Source organism: Portunus trituberculatus, chromosome 9 (genome assembly GCF_017591435.1).
Source record: "Portunus trituberculatus isolate SZX2019 chromosome 9, ASM1759143v1, whole genome shotgun sequence".
In the NCBI taxonomy this organism is placed as follows: domain Eukaryota; kingdom Metazoa; phylum Arthropoda; class Malacostraca; order Decapoda; family Portunidae; genus Portunus; species Portunus trituberculatus.
The window spans coordinates 3,621,265-3,637,066 of NC_059263.1; the positions used below are offsets into that span (position 1 = coordinate 3,621,265).

Genomic DNA, 15,802 nt, shown 5'->3' on the forward strand with positions numbered 1-15,802 from the left:
CCACAGCACTATGTGACATCAAAGGTAAAAACAAAATAATCTAAATGTTTTTCCCTTTATTATCAGCGAGTACAGACAGCCATACAATCACAGACATGAGAGGAAGAATGAGGTGGACCAGGTCACACCAAGGACACCTCACACATTCATCTCAGGAAGAACCAGATTGCAATAGTATCAGAATTTAATGTGCTTTCATATATTATATTTTATTATATACTTTTTAGACATACACAATCTTTAAGTACAAATGTGAGTAAAATTTTTAAATATAGAATAAAACCTTTTTGCATCATAAACTCACTCATTCACTCTTTTGACAGCAGTTAAGAAAGAAGAGAGGACAGGACTAGGCCAGGCACCACAGCATCTTCAGTGCCCAAGTTGCCGGGATCTCTGAGTCAAACAAGACTAACTAACAACAACAAATTTTGGATGTTTATGCAATGACACTATACTGACTTCCTCTTTATTACTCCCTCTCTATTTCATCTCTGACTCATCTTGCAGCATATTTACAGACCTGTTCCTTAATAATAGTCTCTCTCTCTCTCTCTCTCTCTCTCTCTCTCCAGACCCACAGTATGTTTATAAACCACAGTCACTCACCGCAGCCCCCTCCCCTCTTGATAATAGTCTCTCTCTCTCTCTCTCTCTCTCTCTCTCTCTCTCTCTCTCTCTCTCTCTCTCTCTCTCTCTCTCCACAGCCCACAGACCCACAGTATATCCTCCCACAGTATGTTTACAAACCACAGTCACTCACCACAACCCCCTCCCTCCTCTTGATAATAGTATCTCTCTCTCTCTCTCTCTCTCTCTCTCTCTCTCTCTCTCTCTCTCTCTCTCTCTCAGACCCACAGTATGTTTATAAACCCGTCACTCACCAGTCTCCCTTTGCTATAACTTTGAGACAGAGACAAAAAGAGAAAATCTTGACCCAGGGATTCCAGCAAATTTGGACAACATTTCTTTGGCGAGTTAGAAAAAAAACAGGCAGGTTTTGAACACAGGAATAAGTCTGTGTGGTGACAAAGGCACATATTCTTAAATGCAAGGGCTTTCCTTACGACTTTTCCAGAGGCTGCAGAGATGATTGCTTATGCTATCACAAAAACCATACAAACAAATGCCTCTGAAACCAGAATAGGATTCTCTACAGCCTGTTAAAAGTAGTTAACATAAAGCACCAGCATATATAAAAATACAGGCGAAGGTCATCCACATAAACACACAAACCCTATTAGCTAGAAGTATGTAGTATTTAACGCTATCACTGCTTCTACAAGTAGAATACAGTACACAAATAGTAAATAATAGTTCTACACCAAAATAAGTACGAGTACCACTATCCATAGTTGCTTATCGCTAGCCTGACGCAGACACTTCATTGTCACACTCCCCTCAACTCTTGGCTAAGAAAATGATCAACAAATTGAAGATTACCAAGTGAATGGATCAGACTCTCAGCCAGAGAATGGAGGCTTGGCTACAGGTCCTGACGGTCAGGTGTTGAGGTGAGGCAGAAATAAGACTACAGCAATGAAATGTGATGTGCAGCACTACAAATGATCATTACCTCAAGATGGTTCACATCAAACAGTACTGTGCAAGTAAAGTGTCAGCAGTGTGCGGTGCAGGGAAGTGCAACATTCGTGTCAGGTCTTATCAGCAACAGGACTTCACCACACAGGTTACCTTTATGACAATACCCTTCAAACACAAGACAGGTCTGTGTTGTGGAAGGAAAGATGATATCTTGGCCAATAAATAATTTGAAACAATGACCATAATGAGCTTCACTTCTATCCACATTTTACAACTTTATAAAATCTAACCTGAGGTCACTATTATCAATGACTTGCCATACTTTTGATTATCAAAGAAATATTGGTCACTAAAGTCAAGTGCTTTGAATGTTCTCCTGGACTTCAATGGCAATTGAAAACTGCATCTCAATAATTTAACCAATGCATGGAGACAGAAGAATTTAACAGTTTGGTTACAAGATTACACAAGAGATCATACAAGGTATCAAACAAAAGGTTCATGTTTTTCAGACAATGAAAACAAACCAATCAATCTATGGGCAATGACTGAGTCTATGGCAGATTACATACAAAGGTCTACAATAAAACCCTGAACTGCATAACAGCACTGTGGGTGATGGACTGATGGTCAGTGAAGCGAACGAGTGCAATGGACTACTGGAAAAACAGCGTGTCATTCTGAGTGTGTTCATACCTACAACATGCAGAGCTATTACAAAACAACACAAGAACAGGAATCATAAATGACTTGCACTTGAAATCTGCATAAAATGTATGGAAAAATCCGACAATATTTTGTAAGTTTGGCTCAGCTGCCACTTTGTTTTGTTTCAATACTTTGGTTGTGGTAACACAGTTTTGTTCGTAGCACGCACATGCACGCGCACGCACGCACACACACGCACATCTGATGCTCTAGAACAACAACAAATCTGAAGACGACATTATTTTCTATCAATAAAACGTCTTCAGATTTACTTTTGTTCATGGAATATAATTATCACTGCATATAAAAATAATATATAAATATGTAAATGCTAAGAATATTGTGAAAATAAAGTAAGTAAACAATTCCATAAGCAATCTTGTGTACATGACTGAATTCCTCATGGCTCATGGCACAGGAATTGCCCCCACCCATAGGAGACACATGCCGCCTTGGCCTTGCACACGACACACACACACACACACACACACACACACACACACACAAACCATGGAAGCACCAAAACTAAACAAACTTAATCTGACACACTGCTAGAAAATACAAAATTCTGGATCCATTTAACATAAGCAGTTCAAAAGTACTTCAATCTAACTAACTTCTCTCATTCTTCTGATCTTCCCTTCTTAAAAATTAAAGTAACACCACCAAGTTCTTTACCACTGACAACTCCAATGTACACTTCACATAGTTATTACCTTCCTTGCAATAGAATGGTAACTTTCTCAGTCTCTTAAACCTACAGTTATGAATGAGATACTACTGTACAATACTTCCCACCAGCAAAGACACACAATTCTAATGTACAAATAAATCCATTACCATGACACAATTGTAGCCTGATTTTTTTAAGCTCAAATGATTCAGATTTACAGTATAAAGCTCTCATTGACCAAGAAGTCTTGACCTGAGTTTCATTTATTGACATCCTAGCTCTCTTCCACTAAAGCTTTCCATGCTGTACCTTTCTTGTTAATCAGGCTTTTTCATACTTTTTTTTTTTTCATAGCTGGCTTTCCACCAAATAAAAGGGATGCAAGTTGAAAAGAAAAATGTGAAGTGCCTCTCAAATAAGGAAATTAAGCATGTGCTATCAATTTTTAGCAACTACAACTGAGATAGAAAGAGTTCCTGTGTGACATCTCAGCCTACATTAGGTCAATATTATACACACATCAGTGAATTACTACTATAAAAATCAATGCAAATAAAAAATAAAATATATAAGACGGAATCTCGTCAGAATAACAAATAATTACCTACATGTTATGAATCCCACACATGACTAATGAATAAAACAACTGCTAAGTCACACACCAAGTTGCAATTTAATCTAACAATTCATAAGCCCCAAAAAAACCTCAAAACAAAGTAGGAATTTGAATCACTAACCTTAAAAGTAACTGGCAACATGAGGGACTGACTACTACATGAACTCCCACAGACTTCTCAGCTCCTGTGAACTAATAGCATACCAGGCACCAAGTACTTTAAGCTTGATCAGTACTGTCATTCAAAGTAAAGGTTTGCGTCCATAGATAACACACCAACCTCCCATTTCAGGTCCTATTCATGGAAAGTGAGTAGTAATAACATTGTTTTATCCTTATCTATCCCCACGCCAGGCACCAAGACTATACCCAAGAGAACTTGATCTGTAACTAGAGAATGTCGATGAAGGCAACTCCGTCAAATAAACCCTAAACGTCTGATCTTCACCACCACTCAGGGCAACATTACTGACTGCAGCATGACACAGCCACATTCCACAGAACTGACCTGTCTTACTGCTCCTGATAAACCTGGTGGAGTTGAAGATCAGTCTTACAGATTCCAAGCACCAATGATGTGCTCTCAAGATTTCTGGCTGAGCTGCTGGACTGCTACCTTTGACTTGACACACCCTTGATGATGAACAGATGTTGGATAGATAGACTGAATGACTGATAGGACACATGAAGCTAACTCAAGACAGAAGATATGAAGTGGAAAGGAGGACAGATGAGAGAAGCTATAGTACATCAGGTCCATCAAACAATGTGTCACTGCTTTCCCTGAGGTGGCTGGTGAAACGATAGTGTGATTCTGCCACACAAACACACAAGAAAGAGATGGAGTGAAGTGAGCAGTGATGTAACTCTCCACAAACATTAAAGAACAGACATACCAATGCATTTAAAAAGGGAGACACAAGACCAGCCAGCTTTTGTAGGCTTGTCCATGCTTTTGATTTAATAGCAGTGGTGGTAATAGCAGCAGCAGCAGCACTTGTAGAAGTAGTAATAGTAGTGTAGTGGTAGTAGTAGTAGTGTAGTAGTAGTAGTAGTAGTAGTAGTAGTAGTAGTAGTAGTAGTAGTAGTAGTAGTAGTAGTAGTAGTAGTAGTGATGGCATAGATGCAGCAGCTCCTCTACGAGGTCGTTTTGATTATGACAGGAACTGCAATGGACAGAACAACAGTAAGATATGGATGAATAATAGCAGTACCTAGAGTCAAGAGCACAAACATCACAGTACAATGACTACACAACAATCTGTGCATCACACTAACACACACATTTAACTCCTTCAATATTGGGACACTTTTTTTTACCTTGGGGATTGGGTATGATTAAACAATTTTATTTACATCATGAACCATCTATGGAGGTCAGAAGATTAATGGCCAGAGTCTTCATTGTTTTAATTCCCACAAAAGTTTCTGAAGCTGTATAAAATTACCAAATAGTAAGCAGAATTAATATGGAAATGCATCATGGTATTGAAGGGATTAACACCACCACCACTATCACACCACCCTTATCTCCCATTCCCACACTCCCACACTGCACCACACACTTACTGAATATCAAGAGAAAGAGCAGGACAGCCACACCCGCCACACACAGACGACTGCGCGTATTCTCCCACCAGGCACGGCGGCGGAGACGGGTGGCAGATGAGCGGAACTGGTCGGAGGTGGTGGCCAGGCCTTCGGAGCGATCCTGCAGGTGGTCTAGCTGGTCCCCTCGCTCAAGCAGCCGCCCCACATTGTCTCTCATCACATCCGTCACCTCAGCTATCTGCACCCTCACACTGCAGGGAGAGTGAGGAAGATGCAGGAGTGAGGGAGGACAAAGAAGGAAAGGTAGATAGATGCAGGGTGAAGGGAGGGGAAGGAGTAGGAAGATGAAAGGAAGGATAAGGCAGATGCAGGGTGGAATGCTGAAGTGTATTGAAGGGTAAGAGACATGCAGTGTGAGGAAAAAGGAAAAAAGAGTACGAGAAAAAATAGGAGGATGTGAGGGGAAATGAAGGTGAAAAAAATTAAAGAGTAAGGGAGAGTATGATGGAGATGCAGGGTGAAAGGAACAGAGAGAAAGGGAGTGGGGAATACAGGATAGATAAAGGGAGAGACAATCAAGGTGTGGAGTGGAGTGGAGGGAAGCAGGTGTGGTGTTGGTAAGGGGACAGCAGGGTTGTGGCTTTCTGACAACAGTACACAACACACAGATGGTACTCACTCCTTCAACTTGTCTGAGGCAAACCGCACTGTCTTCTTGCCTGTCGGACCCCTGGAAGACAGACGCAGCTGTGTCAAGGTGTGCTGCAGTGACATCTTAGTGGTCCTAAATCAACATATCTCAACACAGCAAGAAATCACGACTCAAAACATATAAAAACAATTGCCAAGCCAAGGATGCAAGGATGGGAAGCCTTACTTGAGGAAGAAGTCCTCATCTTCAGCTCCGTCCTCAGTGCTGCTGATGAGCCGCTCCTGAAACACAGCAAACGTCACCACACCTATCCAAATACTCTCTCTCTACCAGGTCTCTTACATGACATTAAAGCATTGATTAATAAAATGAGAGGTTAATTATTCCTCAAAAGATAAATACAGTAATAAACTGACAGATGGATTAATGAACTAAAACATTCCCTTGCTAACAGATCAGTAGGCTGACAGATTAACATATTAAGTACTAACACATCAAAGTATGGCATTAGCACACATCACACAGCAGGTGATCCTCCTGTCTTCAGCCTGCCATAACCACAGCTTTAACTGATGCTCCAACTGAACTGACACACACACAAACACACACACACACACACACACACACACACACGGCCCGGTAGCTCAGTGGTTAGAGAGCTGGCTTCACAAGCCAGAGGACCGGGGTTCGATTCCCCGGCCGGGTGGAGATATTTGGGTGTGTCTCCTTTCACGTGTAGCCCCTGTTCACCTAGCAGTGAGTAGGTACGGGTTGTAAATCGAGGAGTTGTGACCTTGTTGTCCCGGTGTGTGGTGTGTGCCTGGTCTCAGACCTATCCCAAGATCGGAAATAATGAGCTCTGAGCTCGTTCCGTAGGGTAACGTCTGGCTGTCTCGTCAGAGACTGCAGCAGATCAAACAGTGAATTACACACAAACCCAGCTGGCCACTCACCACCTCCTCATTGTCAGCGTCATCAATGTCCTCCGCCGAGATGTTCCTCTTGGGCGGCATGGCTCCTTCGTTCCTTCCTCCTCGCCTCTCACACTCACTTACTCACTTGTCTACTTCCTTTCTTCTTGCCTCCTTATCCACTTCCTTCAGTTACTTATCTACTTCCTCCCTTCCTTCTTGACTTCCTCAATATTTATCTATTTTCTTCCCTCACTTCCCCGCCTCCTTCACAGCAGCAGGCAGGCCAGAGCACCTCTCCTTCCCTCCCTCACACCCTTCTTCTTTTTGTGACCTCTTCTGCTTTTTATCACTTGATAGGTCTTCCTTCCCTTCAGAATTGTGTTCCGGTTTTTCCACAATCTGCAGAAAGAAAGTGATGAGCACAACAGAGGGAACATATCTATACACAAGAGATAGTGTGTTTCTTCCATGCCCATACCATAAGCTCCTTCACAGCACTTACTATCTTCTCTTTTTCTCTCTCTCCTTCTTCTCTTGATAAAAGGCTCAGCACTGTAAGGACTCCACCATCCTCCTCTTGTAATCTTCTATTTCACTCATCTTCCCCTATAATTACTGTTATGGAACCTGTTAACCTGTGTCTCTCTTCTTCATATCTAAAACACTCAACCAGGAAGTGTTCTACAGTCTCCCTCTCCCCTCTACAACCGTGGTATCCCTACATTACAATAAAATATAAGAAACAAGAAAAGAAAGGAAAAGAAAGGATGGAAAACATATAGCAGCAAACAGCTGTGTTATTGTAGAATCTGACCTTAGACCCAGTCAACAGGTCAAGATAATCCTCCCCAGATAGCAGAGGTCAGGAGGGTCAAAGTAAATGACAGTTTAATGACCCACCAGGTGTCTCAAGTAAACATCCTGGGACAGGCAGGAGGCAGTGGTGGTGGTGTAGTGGTTAAGATGGTGAGTACGGGATTGGGCAGATGTCCGTGCAAATCCCACCACATACTGTCTTCAAACTTTGTCATTTGTCAAGTGGTTTAAAATTTCCTACATGTCACCATGATGCCCAGGTTCTAGGAGGAGGTGTAATTGCCTTACACCAAAGATACACTTGGGGTGATATGGGCCCTACTATGGGTGCCACTATAAATAAAATTCTCTGTGCCGCTAATGGTTGGAAGCTGAACAGCACTTTCCATACTCTTCAAGTATACCTACAGGTGCTATAGGCCATAATGGGGGGAGGGGGGGTTTAGTTGATCAAACAGTTATTTGTGTTGTTGTCGTTGTCAATTATATGTTGTTGCTACTGCCTCCACTGTACAGGTCAAGTTCCACCCCTGAATATACATGATTGGCTGATGTTACCTCTGGGGTGTGTCATGTTAAAGTACCATAGTGTATATGAGTGTATATATGAATGTATGAATCTATGAGGGTTTCAACCTTAGTGTAAGGAAATAACTTTTAAGAAAAATGTAACATATGTGAGGGATATCACGTCAACCATCATACCTTACCTGATCAAGTGAAAAACTCATCAAATGTCCTGTTCTCGCTAGCCACTGCCTCACAAAGTTTCCTGTTATTCTCATTCCTCCAGCTCTCTGCCCCCATCTCCACCACTGTCACCCACCACCCAGTCCCATGCTCTACGGTCTTCATTGTTAAGATGTCACCCTTATTGTGCCCTAGTCTACCTTCCATTGTAGTGCTGGGGATAACAATACTATTAAGTTTCTAGTTATTAAGGTCATACTTATAAAAGTAGTGACACACGTGGATACCATACATACAGACACTCAGACGAATGGGAGAACTTAAGACATGTCCGAGAGGAAGAGATAGTAGCCAGTCATGCATTAAAAACATTAAATTTACTTGCTATGTAATCAGAAATTTTAACAAATTTTTCACTCCAGTAAGTAGAGGGAGAACTGAGCTGTTCAGAAAAGTGTCTTTCAGTAATGTAATCTCATCAGTAATGGCAAGCAAAATAACTTTTAATTACTCCACATCTGTCCTATTGTGATGACTGACAATTCTTGGAAGAAGGAAACAGACTCAGTCCAGTTCTTATCTCCACCTAAGCAGGTTAGTTGCATACTTGCTCCTTAAGTTTTGACGTAACTTTTATATAAAACATATTGCTTATATATATATATATATATATATATATATATATATATATATATATATATATATATATATATATATATATATATATATATATATATATATTATTAAATCTTTACCGAGTCCAGTTCTTCTCTCCGCCTGAGCAGATATGGCTATTCTCTGTATGTGCGTGATCCATGTGGTGTAATTTGGTTAGGCTAAGCTATTTTTTTGTGAAATTAAGGAAGTGATGTTATTGTGTTGGCGGTGATGTTAAGGAGAACAGTGGAGGGGATTGTGTCACCACCTGGTACACGTCTCCATAAACAATGCATTTCGGACTAAAGACAAGTTAAGTGAGTTTGTTTTTTTATGTGTTGAACTATGAACATCGCGTCATGCATGTTGCCACATCCTAACTGTAGTGAGGCTGTGTAGTGAATTTTGTTATGTAATTTTTTTTTTTTATGTATTTTATTTTATAGTGAGTGAGATATCCTCCCTCCAGTGAGCTGGACTGTAAACGAACAAACGTGATTGTAGGGAGAGAAAGTTCATTTAATATTATTCCATCAGTTTATGAAAAAGTGTGTAGATTTGTTTAGTGTTAATCTTTTTCAAAATTAAAACCAGTGCCTCCAGTAAAAAATTTTCATAATTATATTTTTCTTATAAATCTCCCACCCCCCATTACACTATCTCCTTCGTTAACTTAATTTCCTCCAGATTCCTACCTGCCTTTTACTATAATCACCCCTACCCTTCCTCCTTTCTTTTCTCCTACCTGCCTACATCTGCCTATAACTACTTTGCCTCTTTCACTCCACTCAATGCTGCCGTGCCATCCTATCTCACCTACTCCTGTCACATCATAATCCCTCCCTTCTTTTATCAATAACCTTCACTTTCCCCCAATCCATATGTTCCTTCTCAGGAAGGCAACCAGCATCTCTCCTCTCCATGCCTTCTTCTATCCCTGCCTGGCATCTTCCCAGTGCTGGGCCCACTCTATCACATTCCAGGCTACCCATACCTTGCCTGTGTTGGATATAAGGACATCATCTTGTGACCACACCCGTCTCCAATTCATCTTCTCTCACAGCTGCAGCCCATCACACTCCCATTCTTCTAGTTTCCCTATGCATCCCCTGTTCACTCATCTCCTCTCTTGGCAAAATTGCCAGTCCTCCTTATCTTGCCTGATGGGGATGTACATCACTAAGGGCCTCTTGTTTATATTCTCCCTTACCATACAAATGATCTCCTCCATCCACCAGACTGTCTTCCTTTCTCCTCCCTCATTTACCACCAGATCCTCAGGTTCCATCTCCCTGAGATGCTCCTTCATTATATCATGGATGACCCTGGTCTACTCTTGTCCATGTCCATTACCTTACATCCGCCTCTGGACAGACTGTAGATCTCCTTATTATTCCCTTCATGAGGATATCTCTGAATATCCATTTTGGTGATGCCAACATTAGACAACCTCAAGCTTTAATTCAAGAACATCTTTTTGCATTTATGGTTGGAGGCATCGCTTGTTTCTAGATGGGGTTAAGCCCCATCTAGATAAGAATCTCCTTGCATTCCTCGGTGTCCTAGGTACAGACCGTCTACCCTCCTGTATCTTCCTCCAGAAGTGATGTTCTACTCCCATCCATATCTCTGTCCTTAGCCTGGCATTATTCCTCTGCTCCTTCCAGTTCCTGTCCTTTTTCCTTCCAGCACTGTCCGAATGAAGTCGTCCCTCCAGTTCTCCTCGTTTCCTGGCTCACCCCTCACAGCTCTTTCACTCAGCTGACATAATGTGGGAATGAAAATATGATAACCCAAACTTTAACCTAACACAGGATCCTCCGCCTCCCTGCCCTGGCCCTCCTCTTCTTCCCTGGCCTTCTCCGCCTCGGAGCCCTCCACCTCACTCCTCACCGTTGAGTGACTGACTCCCATTCCTCCTTCATTCTCCCAAGACACCCACTGCACAAGAATAGGTTCTTATTCTTGAGAACCTTATCTCCTGCCCCCTTGAACCCCACACACTCCACATGGTACACACCAGTCACGGCACCCTTCACCCTTCACCCTTCACATGCAACTCCTCGGCATTGGTAAGTTACTCGTAGCTCTTTCCTACACTTCTCTCAGTCAGTGTCAAACATTGTCACTTAGAGCGGAGCCACCATACACCCCACACACTCCAATAACTACACAAAGATTGCAGAGCTTCCACCTAGTACTCACCTACGCCATACGCTCCTCAGCGTGGATCAGTCACACCACAGCACTCTCCGTCCCCAGCAGCAGTATGGCAGCGGGCCACGGCTCCCCAGCAGGCGGTACAGTGTGTCAGTCGCTGCTTGTAGAGCCTGCAGCAGGTCAGGACCGCACACTGTCTTATTGGAGGTTGGTTCACGCACAGCAACAGCCAAACAGGTTTGCTACACACATGACAGCTACTCACTGCTGTCCTGTCACCGCCATCTTTGTTGTTTACCAATCCGGGTTGGTCTGCTGTCATCAATCCGGATTACTGGAAAATCTTTCATTGTTGCTTTTAAACACTCTATACTAATGGACAGTCCGGAATCATAAACAACAATTTATCTAGGTCATTTTTCGAATGTAAATAAAAGGAGACTCTTTTCTTCTCTCGTCATTCAAATATATGCAGTATACCAGCTGGGCTACCTACCTTCTCTCTCTCTCTGATTAGGAATTTCCCCCATCTTGCTGGCAGACCTGCTGGCATGGGCGTTGATTGAGAGGGAGGGACGAGGGGTCACTACTCCCCTCCCTCCACTTCTCAGACTGAGGGGGATATTATAATGTATGATTTGTCCCTCCACATTTTTTGTCAAGCTGTTCTTTACTTTGTCTCAGCAAAATAAATAAATAAATAAATAGAATAAAATACAAAATAAATAAATAAATAAAATAAATAAAAATAAAAATCAACAGTGCCTCGCAAAGCGCGCTGCCACCCTCATGTCCCCACACTGACGCCCATGCCTCCTGGAGTGTATATTTACCTATAGTTGTAGTTTTACAGGGCCTGCTGGGCTTTTACGCTGGTGTGGCCCCGTGTCCATATCTACACTTATCCAATCTTTCTTTAAAGCTATGCACACTCTTTGCTGACACCACTCAAACTGTTCCAAGTCTCAACACATCTTTGCGGGGAATATTTTTTAACATGTATGTGTGTGTGTATATATATATATATATATATATATATATATATATATATATATATATATATATATATATATATATATATATATATATATATATATATATATATATATATATATATATATATATATATATATATATATATATATATATATATATATATATATATATATATATATATATATATATATATATATATATATATATATATATATATATATATATATATATATATATATATATATATATATATATATATATATATATATATATATATATATATATATATATATATATATATATATATATATATATATATATATATATATATATATATATATATATATATATATATATATATATATATATATATATATATATATATATATATATATATATATATATATATATATATATATATATATATATATATATATATATATATATATATATATATATATATATATATATATATATATATATATATATATATATATATATATATATATATATATATATATATATATATATATATATATATATATATATATATATATATATATATATATATATATATATATATATATATATATATATATATATATATATATATATATATATATATATATATATATATATATATATATATATATATATATATATATATATATATATATATATATATATATATATATATATATATATATATACACACACACATATATATATATATATATATATATATATATATATATATATATATATATATATATATATATATATATATATACACACACACACACACATATAATATAAAGGTACCTAGTACACCTTACCTGTGTGTGCCCTGACGGGCCTTCCACATGTTCATCAGGAACAAACAACAATTATTAATTAATAGTTATGTAAGATAAGGATAATAAAAAAAAATACATACTGGAAACACTATATTTGTTTCCATTAACACCAGTGCAGCACAGCACATTCCTCAATATAATATTGATATATAGAAACTCTGCAAGCCTCGGCTATATGTACAGAGGGGCTCGCCTCACCACCCGCCGCAGGAGTGCTGAGGTCACCGCTGGCCCGCATCACCAGGCCAGGGAAGAGTCTGTACCCGTTAACTTGGCAAAAATCTGTAGCTTTTTGTATTCAGTAATTCTGAAGCACCAAAACATTGTACATCAAAATTCAGCTTGCGAGTATATATGAAGAGGGGAAGATGAACGGCATAGTAAGCAAAAATGTTATTAGTGATGTCGAAATAGTTGAAAAGTTGACATGACTTCAGAACGGCTGTAGCGGTAGCAGCAATAGTGCGAGTAGTAAAAGTACAAGTAGTAGTAGTAGTAATAGTACGGCAAGACTGGTAGGAATAGTGGCAGCCATCGTTATGAATAGACACTTCCCACGCTGGCGAGGTGGCAGCGAGCGGCCCCAAGATACACTGACTCTGGTGATCTCTAACAACAACGGTGAAGAAAATGATAAACACATTACAGCCATCACCATGACACTCACCGGCCATGGAGGCTCCTCAACCCCACGCCCTGGCGGGGATAACCACAGCCCCTCCCTCCCTCCCACACTGCGCCCCCTACAGGACCTCACATCCCTCAGGAGTGAGAATTAAGGATAATTAAGGTCACTACTCCAATGGGACTGCGGGCATTAGTGACAATCTCTTAACACGTTCCTACTAAAGACAAAACTCCCATCACTGCTTAGCCCATCTCCATTCCCTCGTGGCCCCTTATGCCCACAGCCCCGGTAGCGCTGTCCGGACCGCCTCGCTGAGCTCTGTTCCTACCACTAAGGTGTTGAAGACAAGGATAACAACGATGACTCAGTCTGGCCTGACCATACGGCCTGCAACACTAGGATGGGCGAGGCACCACCGCGCCACGTGGCCGCCGGGTGTTGCCTCAAAGCTCCGAGAGGAAAACTACAACATTCAGCAATACACTACAGAATCATAATATATAGATATATCTCTACTTCATAAAATACACTGTACAAAGCTTGAGCAAAGAATATTAGGCTGAATTTGGTCTCCAAGTGAGGAAAATCCTTTCAGCTGACGAAGTCTGTAGCGCCTCCACACCTCGGCCTGGCTGACCCCGCGCGCCTGCCCGCCACCGCACTCCTTCAGGAGCCAAGACTTTGGAAAAAAAAAAAAAAAAAAAAAAAAAAAAAAAAAATGGCTCACTCTTAAAGATATAAATGTCATGCAAATACATGTTGTAAGTTCTTAACAGACATTTTAAAGAAAAAAAATTTAGGTTTTAAACATGAGGATTTACTAATGCCATTCAGATTTTAGGGTAGGTTAAACTCTTTCATTGTCATTCACTCTGATTATTGTTATTATTTTTTTTTTTTTTATCTTTTAAACATTTTTTTTCGAGTTGCCACAAAGGAACATGACAGTGCCCTCCCCTCCCCCCACGCCAGCCATGCTTTGCTTCAAGGTGTCTTCTTGCTGTTACTCCAGCTCCTTTACCTCCTCCACCTCTACTACCCTCATGTGGCCGGGAACTGCATTTTGTACTCTGTGCTCACCACTACAACAAAAATAAATTCACTTATCACCTAAGCCAACAGCTCCAGGCTACAGCTACACTCCGTCCTAACACTCAAAGAACAGGAAAATCTACATACTCTGACACACTGCTCTCTCTCTCTCACACACACACACACACACTTCCAAGGTTCCTACATCCCTTTAGCAACAAGCATCCTTCATCCACACATGAATCCTTCCTCCCCCTGACTGTTGGGAAGGAAGCGCACTAGTGATATACAGACTGACTCTACAAAGTCTCTAATGGAATAGTAAAGTTTGCAATAATTCGTAAATGTTCGACACATGAGTGACGAAATGTGCAATGTCCACCATGCTCTGGCGTTCACCACATCCCTGACACATGCCGGCGTGATACCCGCATGTATTAGTACAGCACAAGCTTACACATCCACCATACACACTGTACCTCTCTCCCTCTCTCTCTCTCTCTCACTCACACACACACACACACCCTGCCTCTCCACAGCGCACACAACAGTACCTCCCTCCCTCTCACACACACCTGCCTGTCCACCACACACACAGTATCTCCCTCCCTCTCTCACTTACACACACACACACACGCTACAGTACCTCCCTCACACACCTGTCTGTCCACCACAGACTACAGAACACACCTACCTCTGTGACACATACACTTGGCTGCCAAAATCCAATTCCTTACCATACATTATATTTATCTTTCTCTGTCACACATAACTGTCTGTTGCATCTTTACAGTCCCTTCCTACCCATCTCTCTCTCTCTCACACACACACACACACACACACGGCCCGGTAGCTCAGTGGTTAGAGCGCTGGCTTCACAAGCCAGAGGACCGGGGTTCGATTCCCCGGCCGGGTGGAGATATTTGGGTGTGTCTCCTTTGACGTGTAGCCCCTGTTCACCTAGCAGTGAGTAGATACGGGATGTCAATCGAGGAGTTGTCCCGGTGTGTGGTGTGTGCCGGGTCTCAGGCCTATCTGAAGATCGGAAACAATGAGCTCTGAGCTCGTTCCGTAGGGTAACGTCTGGCTGTCTCGTCAGAGACTGCAGCAGATCAAACAGTGAAACACACACACACACACACACACACACACACACACACACACTGCCTCTTCTTCCATGTCAAAAGATTACACTTTATAACATCCAATAAACATCACCTGTGTTTCTGACAAGACATGTGATTCTGTTTTTCTATAACACCACAAACATTTTAGGGCAGTTGTGATTCAGCCTTATGTCAATGCTC

At 40.9% G+C, this 15,802-nt stretch overlaps 1 protein-coding gene and 1 long non-coding RNA gene across 2 annotated transcripts; both read right to left on the reverse strand.

The window, feature by feature from the left end:
• Window positions 1-41: 41 nt before the first annotated feature.
• On the reverse strand, window positions 42-11,296 carry LOC123501471 (vesicle-associated membrane protein 4-like). Its single transcript, XM_045250319.1, has 6 exons — window positions 11,028-11,296; window positions 6,699-7,058; window positions 5,971-6,026; window positions 5,773-5,823; window positions 5,112-5,344; window positions 42-4,708 (listed from the first exon to the last, which is right to left on the reverse strand). Exons 2-6 carry the CDS (start codon window positions 6,756-6,758, stop codon window positions 4,680-4,682), a joined length of 429 nt encoding a protein of 142 aa, XP_045106254.1. The 5' UTR covers window positions 6,759-7,058; window positions 11,028-11,296; the 3' UTR covers window positions 42-4,679.
• Window positions 42-15,005, reverse strand: LOC123501472. Its single transcript, XR_006673650.1, has 2 exons — window positions 14,975-15,005; window positions 42-847 (listed from the first exon to the last, which is right to left on the reverse strand). It is a non-coding gene; the product is annotated as an uncharacterized LOC123501472 (long non-coding RNA).
• Window positions 15,006-15,802: the final 797 nt, after the last annotated feature.